At 39.1% G+C, this 21,016-nt stretch overlaps 1 protein-coding gene across 3 annotated transcripts; it reads right to left on the bottom strand.

Annotated features, from left to right (window-relative positions):
* Positions 1-9,452: 9,452 nt before the first annotated feature.
* On the bottom strand, positions 9,453-20,557 carry scn3b (sodium channel, voltage-gated, type III, beta). 3 transcript variants are annotated; one of them, XM_046073943.1, is made up of 6 exons: positions 20,159-20,557; positions 19,825-20,063; positions 18,035-18,213; positions 17,696-17,924; positions 14,625-14,763; positions 9,453-10,467 (listed from the first exon to the last, which is right to left on the bottom strand). In XM_046073943.1, the coding sequence occupies exons 2-6, from the start codon at positions 19,877-19,879 to the stop codon at positions 10,461-10,463; spliced, it is 609 nt and encodes a 202-aa protein (XP_045929899.1). In that variant the 5' UTR covers positions 19,880-20,063; positions 20,159-20,557; the 3' UTR covers positions 9,453-10,460. The 3 variants fall into 3 exon arrangements, with proteins under 3 accessions (XP_045929899.1, XP_045929898.1, XP_045929900.1); XM_046073942.1 differs by having other exon boundaries at positions 19,825-20,557; XM_046073944.1 differs by lacking the exon at positions 9,453-10,467 and adding an exon at positions 11,148-11,211 and having other exon boundaries at positions 19,825-20,557.
* Between the last annotated feature and the right edge of the window lie 459 nt (positions 20,558-21,016).

Genomic DNA, 21,016 nt, shown 5'->3' with positions numbered 1-21,016 from the left:
CTGTATCGGCTGGAATGGCTGGTGACAGAAGTCCTCACTACCTAATGTGTTATTGACTCAGTGGGACCTTCCCAACCATCACAATCAATTAATGTCTTATCATATATATGTGGAAGAAGTGTCGCATGAGTTGCTTTCAAGGTTAACATAGATACGTGCAGAGTAATCCACTCACACTGTTTATCATGGCGACTGACACACTGAGGAAATAAAAGAAACCTCAAGGTGAAACAAAAGAAATACTGCTGAAGAAACAACAGCTGTACAATCATCTTATAAAATCAGTTTGGACATCCGGCATTTTAGAACAATGGGGAAGAAAACTAAAAACGTAACAGTGGCCTATTATGCATGCAACAAAAAAGTTGAGATTAAGGACATTGAATTGAACCTTCCATATTCACTGCTCATTAGTACTCTATCCTTCTCTCTTCATGTAAAAAGACAAAGTACAGCATACAAAAAGTTCTCCTACTAATGAGTTCAGATGTTATGGAGGTGCTAGCTAAGTTACATTCAAGTAGTAAAGATCTGCACTGCATGTGCTTGCCTGCAAAGTTAACTTTTTGACTTTATTGAAAATAAGACCTAGATAACGGCTGGTGGAAAAACAAATTATACATTTTAAATGGTCAGCTACTTAATTGCTCGATTTTCTCTTACACCAGCATGAAATGGATTAGTTTTGTTAGCTTTGGTCATATCTTTATGTGGTGCTAATAGCAGAGTTTCAGGAGCGGGACCACACATCAACCACGTCATTGTCAGCATTTCCATAAATACCCACACGTCCCAACTCCTCTTCTTTGCTCTCGTATTCTGGACGGCTCTCGCATTCCGCACCCGAACTGAGACCAGGCTTGTCGAGCACGCTACGCTAACGCTGCTATGCCATACGATGAATCAGCACAAGCTACTCCATCCATCCACTTACCTCTTTGAGAAGTGTCGGTAAACCGCCATCAGACGATGAATTATTCCGACGAACTTCATACTCGCAATTCAGACTCATTCCCCAAACAACACTGCGTTCTACTAAAGAAACCATATAATTGGGCCTGCTTACACCCATCTTTTCTCCGGAGTCCAATGATCTGAACCCTTGCAAGACCCTCGTGAACCATTGCAACTCTGGGATCCCAGAGTACAACACGCTAGATCGTCTCCGAGTCGGTTCCAGTGGCCTCTCGATTCCCAGTGCCACCGCCACTCCTGCCAAGCACTCTCACGTCATGCTTTTCTCCCATCCATTACCCCGGTCGCTCCTTTAGTATCAGAGCTACCCTTTCAGCCTCCAACATCATTCCCGAGCACCTGATACATATCATGAAACGGGTAACATCTACCTACAAAACCTACAAAACTATATGTCAAGTGGAATCACATACTGTAGCCTACAAACCCTGTAACAGGTGTGGGGTATTTTGTAGTCTTATTCCCAGCATTACAGTGTTGTGCATGTAAAATCTCACCTCAAAACAAATGTAAGAAACAAAATAATTAAAGTAGACATGCACTATGCTTTTATTGTTTTGTTGGGGTTTGTCAGAGAAATTTTGCTGCTGACACGACTGCAGTCTTATAATGCCAGCTGTCGACTTGACACTTAAGCAGCTGGAGTTAAATGTTAGATGCTTTGCTCATGGGCACGTGGACATTTGTTGCTTGGCGACAGGGAAATGATAAGCATCACCTTACCCCCTCCCCACTGATTCCTCTCAAGCATCAGTGATCTTGTACCCATGCAAAGCACCTCTCTTGCTCAGTTCTCCAACATTAAAGCTTCCACCATTCTGCTGTTAGGGATCAGACAGGTCTTTAAGAACACTGTCGACCAGTCTTTTGCTTTCCCGTGAAGATTTACCTGCCATTTACATGCATTCCTGTTTGTATATAAAACCAGGAGTATAAATCTAAATCCAATATATATTCATCTTTATACTTTGTCTGGCATTTGTTAATTTCAAGCTTTCCACAATTTCCAGAGTGAGCCTCAAATTTCAATTTGGCATTAGTATGTTTTGCAACTATTAGAGGATAAATATCCCTGGAAGCAGTTCAGTTTCCACACTGATGATGAACACCACATTTACGGCATGTAAAAATGTTGTTGTCAAGTGTGTCGTTGAAAAACAGATGTCAACAGTCATAGCGAGAGGTTTTGTAAGGGTGAAAGCTTTGTGTGTGACTTTAAAAAAGACGTTTCACCAGTTCACCAAGAGTATTTTTTTTTTGTGTGTGCATTGTATGACTATAAAAAGAAGTGAAATGCAAGAGACCAGTTAGTAATTTACTCAGCAACCAGGCAAACAGACATAGTATTTGTGGAAACTAACAATAACTTGTCTTGTCTTTGTCTGTCACTTTACTCCTGATGAGAAAGAAATTGCTGGCACAGAGCTTGTTTCCTGAGAGGTATAAAGTTCTGTGACGCACATACATTTTTGCTTTTCATTCTTTTTGTTCTCTGGCTTTTCGAGTCAAGAGAGAAAAGTACACAGTGTAATTCATTATGTGACTGGCAAGAGTAATATATTCACTATGCCTGTTACTAAAAGATTGAAACAAGAAAAACTCCCACATAACTCATTCCTTCCTCCCAGGAAATTAATTGACCGCAGGAGAAATACATGTTGTGTGAGTTTGTGTGTGCGCACGCATGTTTCCATCACCCTTAATTAAGGCAGCCTTTTATAAGTAAACCATTTTGTTTGAAGAAAAATAATCCAGAAACCAGAAATACAACTGCAATACCTGGAAAACTCAGTTGTCTTAGGTGTTTATACTGTATGCTCCTATTTTCTCTCTCTGTACAGATCAGTCACTGAACAATGACAGACTTATCTGACCCATTAGGAGACCATTAGGAAATGAATGAAACAAAACCTTAGATACATCCGGTTTCTGCAGTGATTTTACCCTCAGTCAAGGTTAAATGAATAATCAGCACAGTTCCTTTTCTATTTGTCACCTACGTGCATATAATAATAATAATAGTCAATAAGGGTCAGATTATTTATTTTTTGCACATCACATTTCTCTAAAGATGTAATTCTGCTATCATTCCTTCTCATTAACCCTTGCAAGTCAGTAGTTAGACACAATCAGACTTTGCTTTCATGTCATACTCCATTTCCACTGTAAGTGTAAAATTCATATTTGTGAGTGTCTACAGGTTAATTGGTTCAGGACAGCAGCTGAGAAGCAATTTGTCTACTTCTAACAGAAAAGCCTCGCCTCAGTCAAGGTCTGTTCTTGTATTCAGTCAGGCGTTTTCTTTGCTGGTTTCCACAACACGTAATCCGATCCAATTCAACCTAGATCAAATTCACTTGGTTAAGTGATTTTTATGGTACGGTGTAGTTTAAATTCACTAGGGGAAGTACATTTGACCTACACTGCTGAAAGGTGCAACAGAAAGGTATAGGGAAAATGTAGTGTGTTACCCAGAGAGACTGTGGATATTCTGCCGTCTGTTTGGTTTTGTTTTTCTCTCTGTCCCTCTTTGTCTTTTATATAGAATCAAGCTTGTTTGTCTCATGTATGTATGTACATTCTACTTTCTTTTTACTCTAAACAAAATTATAAACGCAACACTTGTTTTTGCCCCCATTAATCATGAGCTGAACTCAAAGATCTAAGACTTCCTCTATGTACACAAAAGGCCTATTTCTCTCAAATACTGTTCACAAATCTGTCATAATCTGTGGTAGTGAGCACTTCTCCTTTGCCGAGATTATCCATCCACCTCACAGGTGTGGCATATCAGTGTAGCTTTCCTGTTAGTGTCCTATTAGTGGATCCTTTCCTCTCCATTGTTTTATCCTAGTTAGTGATGTGGCTCTAGAGGTGGCAATGTTGGTCTGTATGTCAGGCCACCAATTTGGTCCCCTTTGGATGCACTGCTGAAATGAAATGTTGTACAGATGTTCATGGTCCCCAGAGGATGAATCCTACTGACTTCTGTGATCCCCTGACTTTCCCTCTGGCGCCACCACAAGGTTGACTTTTGTGGTGAGGCAGATAAGGTCAGCTGTTCCCCCTGGTAGTCAACTGCTGCGGGGATGTGACTCCAGAAACTGACTGTGCTATGCGGTTTTGCCATTGATCCAATGGGTTCATTAGTTGTAGCTCCAAATTATTAGTTAAGTCACAGAGGATGCTCTCATTCATCTCTGCCAGATACGCTTGAAGGCTTAATCAAGGTCTAGAGGCCAAGCTGTGAATTATGTTAATAAAAGTAAGAAGTAAGAAGAAATAATCTGGCATTTTAAATAGATTAAAGTTGTGGATAAAACTTCACATTTTCATCCAATCGACTGACCAGTTGTTGACAGATTGGATGAAAACCATGAATCTCAGACATGGTTACCTCCAAATTCAGCCAGCCTGCGATGTAATGTTCTGCTTTGTGTCATTTTGTGTGGAGGGACTCAGGTGTGGCTAAACACACAGCAGTGATTTAGCACTTCTCTGGCAGCCAGGTGTTCATTTCACTAACAATAGAGCTGCGACGTCATTGTGCTACAGGCAAGCTCCATCCTCTCATCACAAATTAGAAAGCGGGGCCCAGTCACTGCCTCGCTTCCGAGTCTGACTTGTAAATGGTCTTTTTATTTAAGGCATCCTCTTTGTCTCACTAATCAAAGATGCCTCTTGTTTGAAATGCGGGTGAATGAAATGGAGGATGGGATGATGGATAGGAGAGATGGATGGGAGAGAGGAAAGGTTAAGGTATACGGTGAAAAGGGTTTCTGTTTAATTCATGGATTCAGTTTTGATTAGGAGTTTTAAACAGCTGGGGTTTTGGATATGTTTTCAGTATCAGTGACGAACCTTATCAAATGATAACTAACAAAGACAATGCAAGGGCTTGAGTTCAGAATACATATTTGGGAACACAAACTAAAGATAAAGGAAACATCCCCTATCGGCTAAAACATTTGACTATTGAGAAAATTAGCACGTACCCCCGTTCTCTAATAGACACAGTAGGTAAGCAGCGGTATGGCAGTGTTTGATCCAAGTGTATGAAATTATGATGACACTGTGGCTGACCGCAACAGACCTCAGTATGGTTTATTGTTGATTCTATATCTACTTACAAGTGCATTGCATATGTTGCTGCATTTGTGTTTGTGCTGGATTCAAACAAGAATCAAATAAACCAAAAGAGCTTTGTGGCTATGAGAAAAAAGAGACACTAGATTAGAAAAAGCCACGGCAGGTTTGAGGAATATTGCTCTACACATATCACACATCTGTGTGGAATAACAAGAAGACTAAATGGAGATATATGTACAATAAAAATCTACTGCTACAGACAGGAGAGGAGGAAACTGGGACCGACAGACCGCTTCTGTTTTGATGGAGCTTTGATGGATTACATGACAGTAAATGAATATTCCTACAATGATACGCTTCTCATTCAGTAGTCAGGAGAAGCTCTCTATTTGTCAAACACCTCTGCCTCTTTGCTCTCCTTTATGCCAATGGCATCGCAGGGGGATGATAACAATTCTGTTACAGCAAGGTTGATATAATTATGCAGACACTCATGAATAATTTGCCTGGACTGTGTATATTGTCCAAAGCCAGATTATGCTAAACTTAAGTGCAAAGGTTCTCCAGAGGTGCTTCAAAGTTGTGCAGGTGCAATTTAATGTGTAATGACAAAGATGCTATAAACACTTCAATGATGTGTTTGTAGCAGTTTTCTGTTTCTGTTTCCATAATAAGCAATGACTTTGAAGAATGTTTGAGTCAGAAGGGGAAAGGTAAATCTCAAATAAAATATTGACCAAATAATAGTGCTGTGGCCAATTAAAATTGCAGCTAGACGTCAATATAGCTGTGCTGACAGTGTGTCTTGTTCAAAAGCTATAATTGCGATCAGTTTTTTTTCTAGAGAGAGAGCCGTCTGGCTTGTGAAGAAATGTGATACATGTTACAAACACAAAAACAGGAAACAAGGCATTGAAGTCTTGTCTCAGCATGACCTTATGGTAGTAGTTGGGCTTTGTTTTCGCTCTGAAATACAAATTAATTGAAAAAATTGTTTGATATTTTGGGAAATATCAAATGCTTTTTTTGCTTTTAAGACATACAGACTGAAAACCGTGAGAAACCAATAGCCTGGCTGAAGGTTCTGAAGGTAAGGTACTTTTTTTACTGAAGGTAAAAAAAAATCAGCACTTCTAAAGTTCTTTAAATAACACATTGTACTATACAGTACATAATGTATATAATTATATTTTTTTGGTGTGTAGATTTTGTTACCTTGGACAGAGCAAGGCTAACTGTTTCCCCTTGTTTCCAGTCTTTATGTTAAGCTAAGCTAACTGGCTCTATCCTTATATCTACCAGACAGAGAGTGGTATCTGTTCTAGTCTTACTCTAAGCAAGAAAGCTGGAAGGCATACGCCTTTAAATGTGATGTTTACATTTACATTTCATTTCATGTTTGTTTTTTGGATGAGAAAATCCTATTTGGAGTGTAAATGACTGCCAAATCAATTGGTGTTTAATGTAGTGTATCTGCAGAGATATTTATCCTTAATCAACATGACAACACTGTGCGATGATCTGTTACATTACTAAATTGGCTTACCTTTCAAATAAGCCATATTGTTTTCTCTATCACATCGTCTGTTTTCAAAAGGTGAGTCTTAATGATTGCTGATTTATTTTCAGCACAGCCTGATCGGAAGAACACAGTCTGGCTTTAGCTCTATCTTTGGTCAGAGACACTGAATTCCAGTTTAATTTATTTCTACTAAAAGAGAGATTGTTTGCAATCCAAAAATATCTTTCATCTCTCCTTGGCTGGAAGTCCATAATCAAGCTGGAACTTGTACATTCCAGAAATGAATACATAAGGTGCGCGGCAAAGTCAACAGCCCTCTGCCCTAAGTATACGGCATGAAATGTGTGAAGATTTATAATTATGAGTGGGCTGCCCATGGTTGTCTCAGAAAAGCTTCTTCAGAAGAAATTATTCAATTTCTATGCCTCTATTTGAAATATGTGCATTTGTCTTCAGTTGCTTAAAGAGATCTAAATTGACAGGCAGGAAGAATTCTCTTAACTCCAGCTTGGTCGTTTATGATGCTTTGAAAATCCCTTTTGAGGCTGTATCACACAGAGGGTGGATCCCTCAGGGGGAAGGGTGAGAAAAAAAGAGAGGAAATGGATTTGTGGTCAACAGGTTACGTCAACTCATCAAAGCATAATAATTACTCATTTTATATTCTATCAATATGTTCCCATTTATCATAACTCAGATTGAACTCAGCTCAACCACTGATCAACAACAATCAATATCTTGTGTTTCTGGGTGACTGCAATGTCCGGCAGCATCCAGCATTCTGTATCATCAAAGCTCGGTCCACAGCCAAACATTTCTGATCAACCCACCTTCCAAACAGACAGGATCAATCAATCAACAGAAATATCTGAATTAATTATAAAATACTGCTATCATCAGCAACTCGCAAATCAGAAATAGCTCTCCTCCTCACCCAGTTGTTTTAAGTGTGAGTGACTTGCTTGATGGACAGAGAGCTTGACATTCATCAAATTGCTTTGATTTTGGTCAACACTTGATGACATAATATGCTTTACACTAGGGGGAGACAAAGACCCTTCATAGATAGACAAGCATTGAGTGCTGCAGATTACATGATTAATGACTTAAGGTCTTATTTTATGATGTCAGAATGAAATAACAGCTGCAAATCATTTGGTCATTCTTAAGCAAACAGTGAGAAAGTGTTGTATGTGTCAGCATACAACACAGTCAGCAGGATATTGAGCTACTAAATCCCTTTCTGTCATCAGTGACACTGTATAGGATTAGCTATTTCCATTTACGAGCAAAGAAAATTAACTCCACTTTAAGTGTTTATGGCCACAGTTAGTCAGTGTTCTTGGTGTGACGTGACTTAAAACGCTTACCAGAGCACATAGATGGTTGGGGTCTGGTAGTTTAATTGAAATGTATATTTGCAGAATGTGGGCCATATTACTGGGTTGTATCCTCAGGGAGGCAGATTGTAACAATGGAGATGGAAGGTGGAGAGTCACAGAGAGGTAGGGAGGGAGAGAGAGAGGAAGGGGAGGGTACAGAATTGCACTTTCACAACAGATCTCAAAGCTATAATGCCATATTGTAGGAGTGTTTATGGGATATGTCCCACAATCAATAACCAATTTATGTGATCTTAATGGATGGATAAAGGGTTCCCATGTTACATTAGCCATTCAGACAGTATACCTGACCTTGGTAAGCTTGTGGAGGCATTTCTTTTGTTCTGGCAAAATCTACCAAGCCTCTTTCGTTCGCTGGGTGACTGGTGGCTTCCTTGTATTATGTGCATAGAAAGTAATGAACTGCTCTACATTTTTTACGGCGAAGCCTTAGCAGAAATCAATGTATCCCAACTATTGCATGTGTTACAGTGTGTAACACAAGAGGATGGCAAACAAACTGAGACCTCTCACAAAAATCAGAGGCACACGCAAAAACACAGTAAGGCAAAACATCAGGAAACATCAGCTTAAACGCATGTCGAGATCCTTAAGTTGGCCGTAGCATGAGCATGAGTGCCACTGAAGTGCGGGTCTTTGATTGCTGGATGATTCTCGGGTGAGTCACAGGTGAGTAGGTGTGATAGGCCTGCCAAGTGGAGACACACACACACACACACACACAGGACAGACAGGTGACAGACAAGAAACACAAGGGAGGGGAAAACAGAAACGCTAGGAGCTGAGAGAGTGGCAAAGCCAATCATGACAGCATGATAATATCTTTGCCAGGCAATCTGCCTTGCTACAGGCATGTCTTGGTTGCTATAACAACAGCTGCTGCTATATCTGTCCCTGCTGTGGGTCACGGCTTGCTAAAAGAGCAATGTACATCGCCTCTCTCTCAAAGTGACAGTCTTTTTCCTTCCCTTTCTCTCCTTCAGTACCTTCGCCTTTTACTGTCTTTTCCCATCTTCCACATCCTCTCTTTTCTGGACCAGCTCTGCTCCGGCTGAGTAAAACCCTGCTAACCCTACTGAGTAAAACCCGGCTTAGTAAAACCTTGCTAAACGCACTGCATCTCAGCAAGACTGACAGTTAAAACACAGCGCTCACTTCAAGTAGAAACAAATCGAAAGTCTTCTTTGTTAGTTGCTTTTCTGCAGCGTTAATAAGAGCTGGAAACACCAGAGGTGTTTATTATGATTGATGTGGAGCCCATTTTTCATTTCAACACCACCACAGTCACAGATAATAGGGAGAACATAAGACAGAAGCTGCTGTAAGTCAATACTGCATTTTTCTCTCAACATCCTGGTAAAAGTCTAAAAGTGGACTCATTGTATTGTGCCGTTTTAATGCATCTGTACAATTACACCAAAGTAAGAACTTTTCAGTAAACAGAGGAGTTGCAACACAGACAGTGGAATGCATTGTATTTAATAGTTCAAAAGCAGCTCACTCACACAGGAGATATCATATCTGTAATAGACACAACAGCGTGATATGATTGCATCATAAAATATATACATTTCTACAGTGTAGTACTATAGAAATAGGCACACATTTAGTCTCAATAGCAGTGCTAATGTAGAACACCAGCAACAGGCAAAGCTTAATAATAAATGTTTGAGTAACTGTATGCAGTATGACTTAACCTATTGAATATGCTTTGACATTAGTGCTGAACATGGATTAAAGATTTATACAGGGGAGAGTTTAGGAAAGACCTCTAGATTAATTCAGATCATCTGAAATAGAGTGGCTTGATAGTTCCATTACACTGTGGCTTCACTGATACATACAGCCGAGAAATGCACATCCGTACAGTATAAAAGCTATGCTATTCATTTTCCTTAAAAAGACATAAAAAACATTGGCCAATACAAATAAAACTGTGAATGAAAATCTCAGCGTGGATCTATAAAACTGTGACAACACAAATGAACTAAACAAGTACTACAGTATCAGTATGTAAGTTGTGAATAAGAGCCTTGGCAGCAGTAAGACAGCGTCTCTTTTTGGATCTTTTGTTTAAAGCTTATAAATCACAGAGGCACCACTAACTACTAAGAAAATGTTTAGTAACTCTACACACTAGCATGTCCAAATGTACCATGGCTGGTATTTATCTGATAATAAGCGCAGGACACTGACGCTTTTGTTCTTTAACCTGCTATATTTGTGAAAGCATTTGATTTCAGATGCCTGGCACGAAGGTTAAAAAAAATGAAGGGAAAAGGAGGAGAAAAATTTAGCACTTGGACATTTTTGACTTGTTCTTCACAAGACACGGTCGATACACAGGGGAGGTCGGTTGGCAGGATTCCCATGGCTGTCTGGCAGTAATGACACCTTCATAGTGGCATGGATGAAAGGTTGTTGAATCTATGCCTGTTTCCGGCACATGACACTGCTCCCATCATGACTGTTTAATACCTACAAAGAGGAGAGCACATCTTATTCAATATGAAAATGATTTCTATGCTAAATAACCAGTGCCATAGCTGTAATAATAAACAATATACCAATTCAACATCATCTACTTCACATAAACAACTGTGTTCTTTAGGATTATCATAAGTCAGGAGCCGTACTTCATATACATGCAAATGCCATACATTTTAGATCACCATAATTTACTATCTTCACTATGCAGACTGAATTGCATTTATTTGAAATGGTCATGCTCATATTGAACAGTTGAATGAAATATAAAAACAAATTATATCAGTTTCCACAGATGAGACATCCAGCCTTTCTTGCAATACATACTGTATAATTTGAAACTTGATGTCACACTAATTACCCTACATCAACATTCTGTCATTCCTTGTGGAACATTTCTTGATAGCGAGAGAAAATGTGCACTTAATGGAGAGTGAGTATGAATGAAGGATTTGTGATTAGGCAAAAATTCCACAAATGCCAGGAATGAGAGCCCTTTTGAAGGGAATGAGCAAGAGGACAGTCAAAGAATGTTGGAGCAGCAGGATTCAACTACAGAACTCCATGAGTAATACAGGTACAAACAATGAGTTGGGTGGTGGGGGGTGATTTCACTGATCTGGATTAGGTTGAGAGTTACATGTAAAATACCGTTTCACTGACAACCACTTTTATTCGGTAACAGGAGCATCTGGATTGGCTTTCTGCTCAGAGGGAATGGCTAGGTAGTTTGTCCTGCAGGCAGATTGGTAGAAAAAACACACACACACACACACACACACACACACACACACACATTATATATATATATATATATATATATATATATATATATATATATATATATATATATATATATATATATATATATATATATATATATAGATAGATATAGATAGATATAGATAGAGATATATATATAGATATAGATAGATATATGTAGATATATATATACACACACACACACACACACACACACACACCACCACCATACTAAAGAATAGTGCTGGTTAAAGTGCGAGGCTTTTGTGCATTAATATTTATCCCTAATTCATGATGCCACAGCTATGTACACCCCCAGAGGTAATGGGGGTGTACATAGCTGTGTTTTTAAAATATAATAACCACAACTGTAATGTGAGCAGATGGGAGCTGCCATACAGGCTACACATCAGAAAGACAAAAACCCGCAATACTTTCACTAAATATGTACACAATTCAATAGAGCTGCACAGAAACTGTGAGTAGACTAGTTTTGTGACTCTGTAAGCAAATTTCAGACATAGCCAAATTTTGTATCTCTGTGACAGATCATCATTTCGCTGCTACGTTTCATCTTTTCCCTCGGTAACATGATCTGAGGCACTAATGCATCACAAAATGTAACCTCAAAATGTTCTAGCCATGGTACATCTACATTAAGCCCGGGAAGCTAAGAAGCCAACCACAGAACAGCCTCTTTAAGTGGGTGTAGCTTCTCACTGTGGAATGTGTTGTCATATAGGTCAGTAATGGGTACTAGGTAGCCACAACCCACACTAACTCTTTTAGCTGCAGGACCTGATGAAGTTCACAGAGTAATACACATTTGATCACTTAATGCTTAATTTAATGTGCACTTCTGAATTGTCCCCAGAGTCTTAACCAAAATGATAAGGCAAAGTGGGATGTAATTTATTAAAAACATTAGTCAACAACCCTGTAATGGCTTAAATGTGCTGCTCAATGTTGCATCTAACTGTACATCACTATCCATGTCCATTATTATCTGAACTTCCAATAATGTTTTATCCACAATACTGCAATCTATTTAAAATATTTTAGGGAATATGCACAAGCCATGTGAAATACAGCAAAATGCAATGTAGAAAAATATCTTCATTAAATAAGTACTACCATTGTGAATCTCATATTGTTCAATTATTCGTTTAATAAGGCTGCCACTATAGATTATTATCAGTTGATTTACTGATTATCTCTAAATTAATAATTTCATCAACGTCAGATCAGTATTTTCCAGTGCCCAAGCGCCACCTTCAAATAGCTTTTGGCTGATCAACAATCAAAAACTTACAGTTAACTATCATATTTGGCAAATTTGAATATTTGAGCAGCTGGACCATGGATCTTTTGATTTAAAAAATTATCTAAACAGTGTAAAATTTCTGTTGATCTATAACTTAACTAATCTTTAATTTTAAGTCAATTTGTTTTTTGAGGCCATAGTTTGTGCTACAGTTATTGCACATTTTATTTTTGTCATTTAGTTTGGTAATGCTTTCTGTTACAGGTTTACAACTTTTACACAGTTTGATCTAAAGATTTTCCTGAAAGAAAACTTTGTTATAACAGTTTTTTTTCAATTTCTTAAACACTATAACCAGGCAACCAACTAAAATTTCAAAACCGTAACTAATTTTTCAAAAAGCTCACCCATTTTCCTAAACTCTACACACAAATCCCTTCATTTCTTATTGCCTACACCATGTGGTCATTTAGAAAGTCAGGTCATTCAGTTTTGGAACAACGGATCCAGAGAGATGTGAAGGAAGAGGCAAAGGACACCAGAAAGGAGGAGGAAGAGGAGGAATAAGAAGATCAGTAGGGAGAGGAGGAAGAGGTGAAGGAAAAGGACCAGTAGGAGGAAGAGGAGGTGGAAGAGGAGTAGGAAGAGGAGGAGTAGGGAGGAGGAAGATGTGGAGGACGAGAATCTCTGGCCTGTTCCAAACCAAAGACAGAAAGCTGGGGCAGAATAATTTGTTGTTTGGTGTGTTGTACTGTAGTAGTACACAAAGAAATGTGCACATGTATACATTTGTTGTGTTCATAATGTGAGAAAGTTTTTGAGGGGAAGAACCACAAACATCACTAATGACCAGTTTTTTGTAGTATTGTTTTGAATTTATCTGACCAGTGTCTAAGACTGTGTGGTAGTGTGTGTGCTTTTGAGGGCTTGTGTATCATGTCTGAGGGCAAAGTTTGGTTTTTCAGCAAGATTGAATGGTTTTGAGAGGACAGCTTCATTTAGACCTGAAAATAGGACGTCAATCAAGAAAAACTGTAATAAAAGAGTAAATAGAGTGTTTAATCAGTATATTATCAACTGAGTAAGTTAAATTAGATGCAGGAATAACCAGGAAAGACAATTCAACACACACGGAGAATACGGTTTAAAATCATAAATGGATAAATGGAGATTTTCATTCAAAGGAATTCCTTTTTTCCCAGAATTAATACCAAATTACACAATTCTTCGCAGGAAACATTGTTGGACATTATTAGAATATTATGGACTTGTAAAATAAAGTGTTACCTTTTGTTGCCCTGTTAAACAAAACCCCTTACTATTATGTTATACAGTCTTGCAGTATATTTCAAAACTTTCTCTTATGTTGTATTGTGTCCACCCTCTGTATATTTACTGTACTGCAGGAGTTTAGAATCAGGATAATTGTCTGTAGAAAAACAAATTACTGGATCAGCACATTTGCTGTGTGTTATCTGTGATTGTTCTGTTGAGGACATAAATTGCCAAAAGTCACCTGGATCAACTGGCCTTGTCAACACCATAACAATCCAGTGGGAGCTGACTATACAGGTGCATTTGGGTCTTTGTCAGTCCTGACAAGGTGAAGCAGAAAGTCGGTTTCTGATGGAACTGCAAATCCCCCACAGATGTAAAAAGGTTATTTGGGGAAAAAAGAGTAGTCAGCAATGCTTGGAATTATTCAGGCCTGTCAGCCAGTCTAAGTGAAAAGACAGATTACTGTTGCAGGACGGTTAAAAACTGATGCAGTTTAGACTCGATTACCTCTCTGTCTGACTGTCTGACTCTTTCTGTCTGTTCTGCTCTCTGTTCCTCTTGATTGCCTCCTAAATCTCTTTCCGACATGTTTCTGAGATTTTTGATTACTTATACAAAGCAGAAATTCAGGCATACACAGGAAACACTTTGCGTTATTTGGCACCCACAGTCTTGGTGACTCATAATATAAACACACGGTCTTAATGTGTTGTGACTCATAGAAAAGAGAAAGTTACTATGTATCTGGACATATTGGTAATTGGTTAATTTTCCGGACACAGTGTTTCAATTAGCTGCAGTGTTTGCGTCTGACTTTGCATCTGTGCATTTGTGTGAAACTCACGCCGTGTCCTGCGCCTGCTCATCGGACTTGGAGATCTTCCTGTAGCAGTAGACCATCTCCACCAGCAGCCAGAAGGTCAAGAACACCAGCAGCACATACATCATGATCTCAGAGTAGATCGCTGTGACGTCTGGACTGGCTGTGGAGCACAAACAACAGCAAAGAACATGTTTTATTCAGTATGCGTCCTACCTCTGATTGTTTTGTGTTGAATGGAACAGGGGAGACTTATTTATTCACAGGTTTAAGAAAGAATGCAAAGCTTGTTCATGTATATGCAACACTGCTGACCCACAATCCACTGTCAGTCATTATAAAGAAGGCAATATCTCTACGATATACTTGAATAATTTGCTTTCATCTCACTGAATGACAAGTCCAATTCAATATGTACAACAGTTATTACTATGCAGTTGCTATCCAGCCTAGTGAGTTAAAGGTGCCCTGTGGAGTTTTCTTGTAAACAAACAAAATTGTGCATTGTGTGTATCCTTAAGGTGTAACAAACATGTTTAGTTACTTCCTCGTAAAACATTTGTAGCCAATTTTTATAAAAAATCTTTTAAACCATGCATTGTTTACATCCCTGTTTGCTTGCGAGTAGTCTTCACTGCTGTTGTTGCTGCATTGCTACATTTGCTGGTGCCACCAACAACTGTCTGTGAGTGGAATAGCATAAAACAAACTCGGCCCCCGTGTGTCCTGATGCACGTGAATAATACAAAAAGCAACAACAGGGGCCCACTTGAAAAACATTGCTCCATAGCACTACCAGTGGTGAAATGCTCCACAGGATTCCTTTAAATATGAAATAAGATTGATATGCATGAGTCACAGTGGTTTTCAGGGCATGACACACATACAGATTTTAAGTTTAAAGATATGATTACCTAATATTTTGGGCCATATTTTGGTTTTATGTATGCCAATGTAAGACTTATAACATTATAATAATGGACATTGAAACAGTGCTTCCATTTTAAAAGATGTGGGCCAAATTTGCAGTTCTTGTTCCGTGCAAAAATATATTACAAAGTTTTTTACACTCTTTTTAGTACAGAAAAGTTTCCACAGGACATGTTTCCCAGCTGAGCTGTGGTTGGGAGAAAAAGAGTAACAGAAAGAAGGACTTTCACACTAAAAAACTCTGTTAGTTTGGTATTTTTCTAATTCAAACTGCTGAAGTTACATATTAACTTCAAATAAACTTTGAAATGTATTTGTGCAGAGGACTGAGGATTTTCTCTATCACTTACATTGGAAATGCATTAGAAAGATATCTTTTGGCCAGCATGAACAGGAGGATGGATTACAGCAAGCGAAACCTGTTTCAATGTACATATGGGCACCTGACTGCTTTTTTTAAGACTTACTTGAAAAACCGCTCTTAAAATATTGAATTTCAGGATCATTATGAGCCACTGTGAATCACTGTGCCAATGAGTATGTACAAAATTCCAGAAAGCCTGCTGACCAGACAGTTGACAGCTTTCACAGGTTTGACTCTGCAGTATCTGCAAATAGGCTATTAGTGTAAAATAATCCATTAGATGGGAAAGCACAGATATGTTTGCCCTGCGCTAATCCATTCTACTGCTGTGGACATCATTACTGTAACATGATTCCCCAGCTATAATGTAAAGTACACTGGCCGAAGGCTTTGTGAAATTTGATACTGTATGAGATGTGAAGGAGACGTTTTAAAAATGTCTAAAAGAGAACCGTAGTATAATTGGAAAGTTGCACTTCAGAGGATAATCTCATTCAATTTGGACTCTGCTTTTCCTAGGTACAAAGCAAACACTGGGATATAACTAGCCTATCTTTATATCCCTCTGATAGTGAATTATATAACATGTGCAAGCAGGTATACTTAATAAAAGTTAAAGAAATGGGGACAATTAGTTCCAAATATACATGTTGTATTGTATATTCGATCAAGGTGAAAAATGACACAATCAGCAAGCCAGGCATTCAGGAAGCAGAATACATTACCCCTTATAATAGATAGTAAAGTAGTTGGTTTGAATTAACCCCTTCACTGACAACAGAAGAAAGCTTTGATGAGCAATAAAAGGCAGACAAAACAAAAGCACACAATTATTCATCGTCAGTACAGTCACAACAAAGGGAAGAGAAGGAAAGTGGTGTTGTTAGTGTCAGACTGCCCTCACATGTTGGAAATATATAATAAAATGCAAAAACCACTAAAAGCGGTCTGATAAACACTTTATGCAACATCGAAGGAGGGGCATGTACAGCACAAAGAGAACAATCAGGACACAGAAGTCAACACACGCACAGACTAGTGTTTCTACCCAGAGGTAAATTAAATAAATTAACGCGCCTGAGCTTAATCTCTCCAGCTATACTGTGTGCAGCTGTATGATCAGCATCATGTTAAAATGTGCAATAATGTGGTGAAATGATCTGTCTGCAACGCAAACTCTTTTGATTAAATTTACCTCAGTTTTAAGTATATTGGTTAACAAACAACATGAAAATCAGGTCTATTGACATTGTAAAACATGCAGGAAAAATATATTTTACACAGACTAATGCTGGGTAGATATTTAAGATCATTTGCAGTACAACCACTCCTGGGGAGACACTGCTGGATCACTACTGGCTTTAAAAGAGCTTAAATTCATAATAAGGCCAAATATGAATTATGTATTTGCTTTGGGGCTACAAAAGTCTTTCTTGCCTTTTCATTTCTTTCAACTAAATTTTGAAATAAAACACGTGTGATGCATTACATCAGATAGACTGGGGGAAAATGCTTTCAACTTAACTGTCAGACTTGAGTTGATTTACTGACCTTTGATTTTTGGTATCCTTACAGAGGCATGCCACTGCCTGAAAAGCACTTAACGGCAAACACAAGTCTGAGGTCTGAATAACCCCTGTGTAGCTCTAGAATAAACCTGCTAAACTGATACATCAACGCAGAATCAGAGCTGGATTTTACTCTGAGCTGTACCGATATGGCAGCCAAGCATTTGGCAAGAGACCTGCACACAGAACAGGGTGGAATAACATGAAAGAAAGTGGAAAACTATTAACCGCACCTTCAGCGTTCACCTTCAACTTGATCTCCTTCGTGACGAGGACAGAGGGTGTAAAGAAGTCAAACTCAAACTTGCGAAGTACATTGCACTCAAAGACACCGGTGTCGTTATAGGTAACATTGATTATTTCAATGGAGACATCTTGCAAGTCCTGGCTCCCATTCCAGGTCAGACGGCCCTTAAATGGTCCGTCTAATTCCACTGGTTTGTTATTCTTATACTCGTATATCTAAGAGAGGAGAAAGGCAAGCAGGTTGCATAAATTATGTAGACAATCTCCACTAGAATGAAAACACATGACATGTCTTTATCAGATACAATAATGTAGCAGCAACCTACATGAGTTCTGTTAGGTGGGATGTCTTTTTCCTTTTCTGGCATGTAGAACCAATCCACAAACGTCTTTGCTTTGATCTCCTCCCTCTTCATACAGGAGATGCAGGTCAACCTCATGGATTTACCCAGGACTGCTTCTGTCTCTGACGGGACATCGACACATACTGGCTGGCTCAGGCAGACTGGAGGAAAAGTTACATGTTTAGCTCAGCAGCTAGCCTGAATTAAAGCTCAGTCAGGTTTAAAGTCTCCTTCCACTCATAAATGTGTTCCGTTTATGGTTACTTCACTTGAGTGTTTGACCTTCACTGTGCAGAATGTTGTATGTGCTGAGTTTGACAGTAGAGGGATGTTTTCACACTCATCTGCTAAAGGGAGAAAGTTTATCTGCGCTCATTTTAAATCTGAGTTTTAGATGTGTGGTTGTGTGATGTGGAAACTTAAAAACCTCCAGTGCACAAACAATTTTTCATTGAAGTAAGAGACATGTTAAACCTTTGAAATAAAAATATTATCTGCATGCTGCATGAGGGACTGTCAGGTATAGTTTATAATTGGAAAAGTATGAACACCTTCTGCAGTAGTTCTCCTGAGTTTTTTGAGAGAGCTCTTCAGTACTGAACCAAAGAGCTGCCTCAGAGTGGTCCTACTGTAAATGGAATTTCAGAGTAAAAGTGCTTAAAGATAAAACAAAAAAAAATACGTGCCTGTCACAGTAGAGCGTGTGGTTATAGTTTCAGTCAGTGAAAAAAAGAGTGAAAATGTCACTGACTGTAGAAGCTATACACCAAATTGTAATCGCATAGAATTTGAACATGATGAATTATAGCTTCGTCTTTAAAATAAACTCATGGACCATTGAGGTCATCAGCTTTTGTACTCTGCCAGAACACTGAATCCAACGTTGAGGCAGATGCACAACTCAGTAAGCGTTAAAAAAAATGTAAATTTAATTATACAGCTCCGTGAGCACTGGAAAGACTTGAGTCACAATACTGATGGCAAATCTAAGATCATCCAGGCCAGTAAGCACTAATGGTGGCCTATACAAATTAGTGTTAGCTGGCAGTGGGAGGAATAAATGGAGGGAGTATTGGATGCAGGAACTGTGGAAAGTGTAGGAGGAGGACAGCAAAGTATTGTGGGCAAGCAAAAGAAGAGAAATAAATGTATTACAAGAGCTAAAATCATTAGAGGAAGGCAGGAAGTGGATGATGACATGGGGGAAAGAATTGAGGGGGATTATAAACACTAAGAAAGGATTTCTTGTAAAGTGAATTGAGGCAGTAATCTCAGTGAGCTCACCACATGGATGTATTGTGTGACTGCTGCAGTGTTGGGTCCAGTGCTCTTATATAACCCAAAGCCCCCCCTGGGCGCACAGTGACAACATCGATTCCATCTAATCTTTTTTTCCCTTTCCTTTTTTTTCCTGAGGGCTCATACAAACACATGGATAGAAGCCAGAGGAACAGGGAGACATACAGAGAAAGTCAGGGGGAAACTAGAGAAAGGGAAAAAGACACGAGGGAAAAGGCTTGACCCTGGTGTCCTCTGTTCAATGGGTCGATTTATGTCGCTTAAACTGCTGTCAACAGTGAGCGGGGCTGGACTGTGCAGACGATAGTGGGACTGCTCTAAAACTCTGTTTTCGGTTCACAGCCAGTTCAAAAGCCATTAACTGGGCCTGTGATTCCTACTTATCTGCGCATCTCTGTGAGCGGGAATCTGATGGAATAAGACATGCAACATTCACTGACAAAGAAGATATTTGAACATCTTGCTATACTTACCGAAAAAAATCAAAAGTACCAAAGTTTGCAGATGAACACTGGTTTGAGTTACCATATTAAGCTCTTTGTCGAGCTGCTTGACGGACAGTGTCCCTCTAACTGTTGCTTTTATTTAGAGAACAAGGCCAAGAGAAAGATGGCAGGAGTTGTTTAAATGACTTCAGGACCACGGACAGCGCCTCTCCTTGGCAGATGAGCGCACAGGTAACTTCCCTCTTCGCGACTGAAAATCCAAACTGCTACAAGGCAGGATTTCAACAAGGCAGGATTTCAACAAGGCAGGATTTCAAAACACAACTGACGAGCTGTAGAAACTAGGCTGCAAAATATTTACGTGTTCTCTGCGAATTTAAGTCGTCCAACGACCCCCTGACTCGCCGGTCGTCATCTATCTAGAGAGAACCAACTTCATTCTTCACTCCACTCCGTGAAATAAACACGTCCGTAACGCGAGACAGCTACTCGGGTGCCCTTCACAGCTGATGTCCTTCAGTCTAGATCCATCCAGAAGCACAGAAGAAAAAGCAAACACGCGCAGAGGAGGAACCTGTGGATTCTCAGATTTAGTCACTTAGCCTACATCTGGAGTCTTGTTCACACGCAAACGGCAAACGGCACTGACAATACTTATCTTATTTCAGCCCTTAAAGGATAACACTATTGATTGTTTGAAGTATATTACGTCCATTAAGGATGACTGATGACATTTCCCAGCCGCGTCTTACTGCCTTTGTTTTCCAGCAGTCACACGGCGCTGGCAGAGCAGGGGCTTCGATACGCATGCGCGAGTCACTCCCTCCTACACTACAATGTGCATGACCATATTACTGTCACTTAGGAAGGTCTAACCAACTCATCATGCAAGCCTGTTTACATTTGCTTTTCTTTTGATTGTCGGAGCGAAACAAATAAAACACAGCATCTCATTATATTAGAGATAGAGAGCTAGAACAGAAACACCACAGTACATATTAGATAGAATAAACACCACAATATATAAATATATATAACAACCAACTACCGGTAGTTTAAATCAGTTTTATAAAAGCATAAGAACAATGAGAGAAAGTGACTGTTGTGTTATATAGTCCTTGTTCAGCAGCTGCTAGCAGAGCTCTTTCATTTCATTCAGGACATTTCATTTGATACACGTCATAACTTGCATTATTAATTGCATTATACTACCCCAAGT

This window comes from Micropterus dolomieu, linkage group LG17 (assembly GCF_021292245.1).
Source record: "Micropterus dolomieu isolate WLL.071019.BEF.003 ecotype Adirondacks linkage group LG17, ASM2129224v1, whole genome shotgun sequence".
NCBI lineage: Eukaryota > Metazoa > Chordata > Actinopteri > Centrarchiformes > Centrarchidae > Micropterus > Micropterus dolomieu.
Note: the sequence above shows the minus strand (reverse complement) of the source record. Positions and strands in the feature narration are given on the sequence as shown.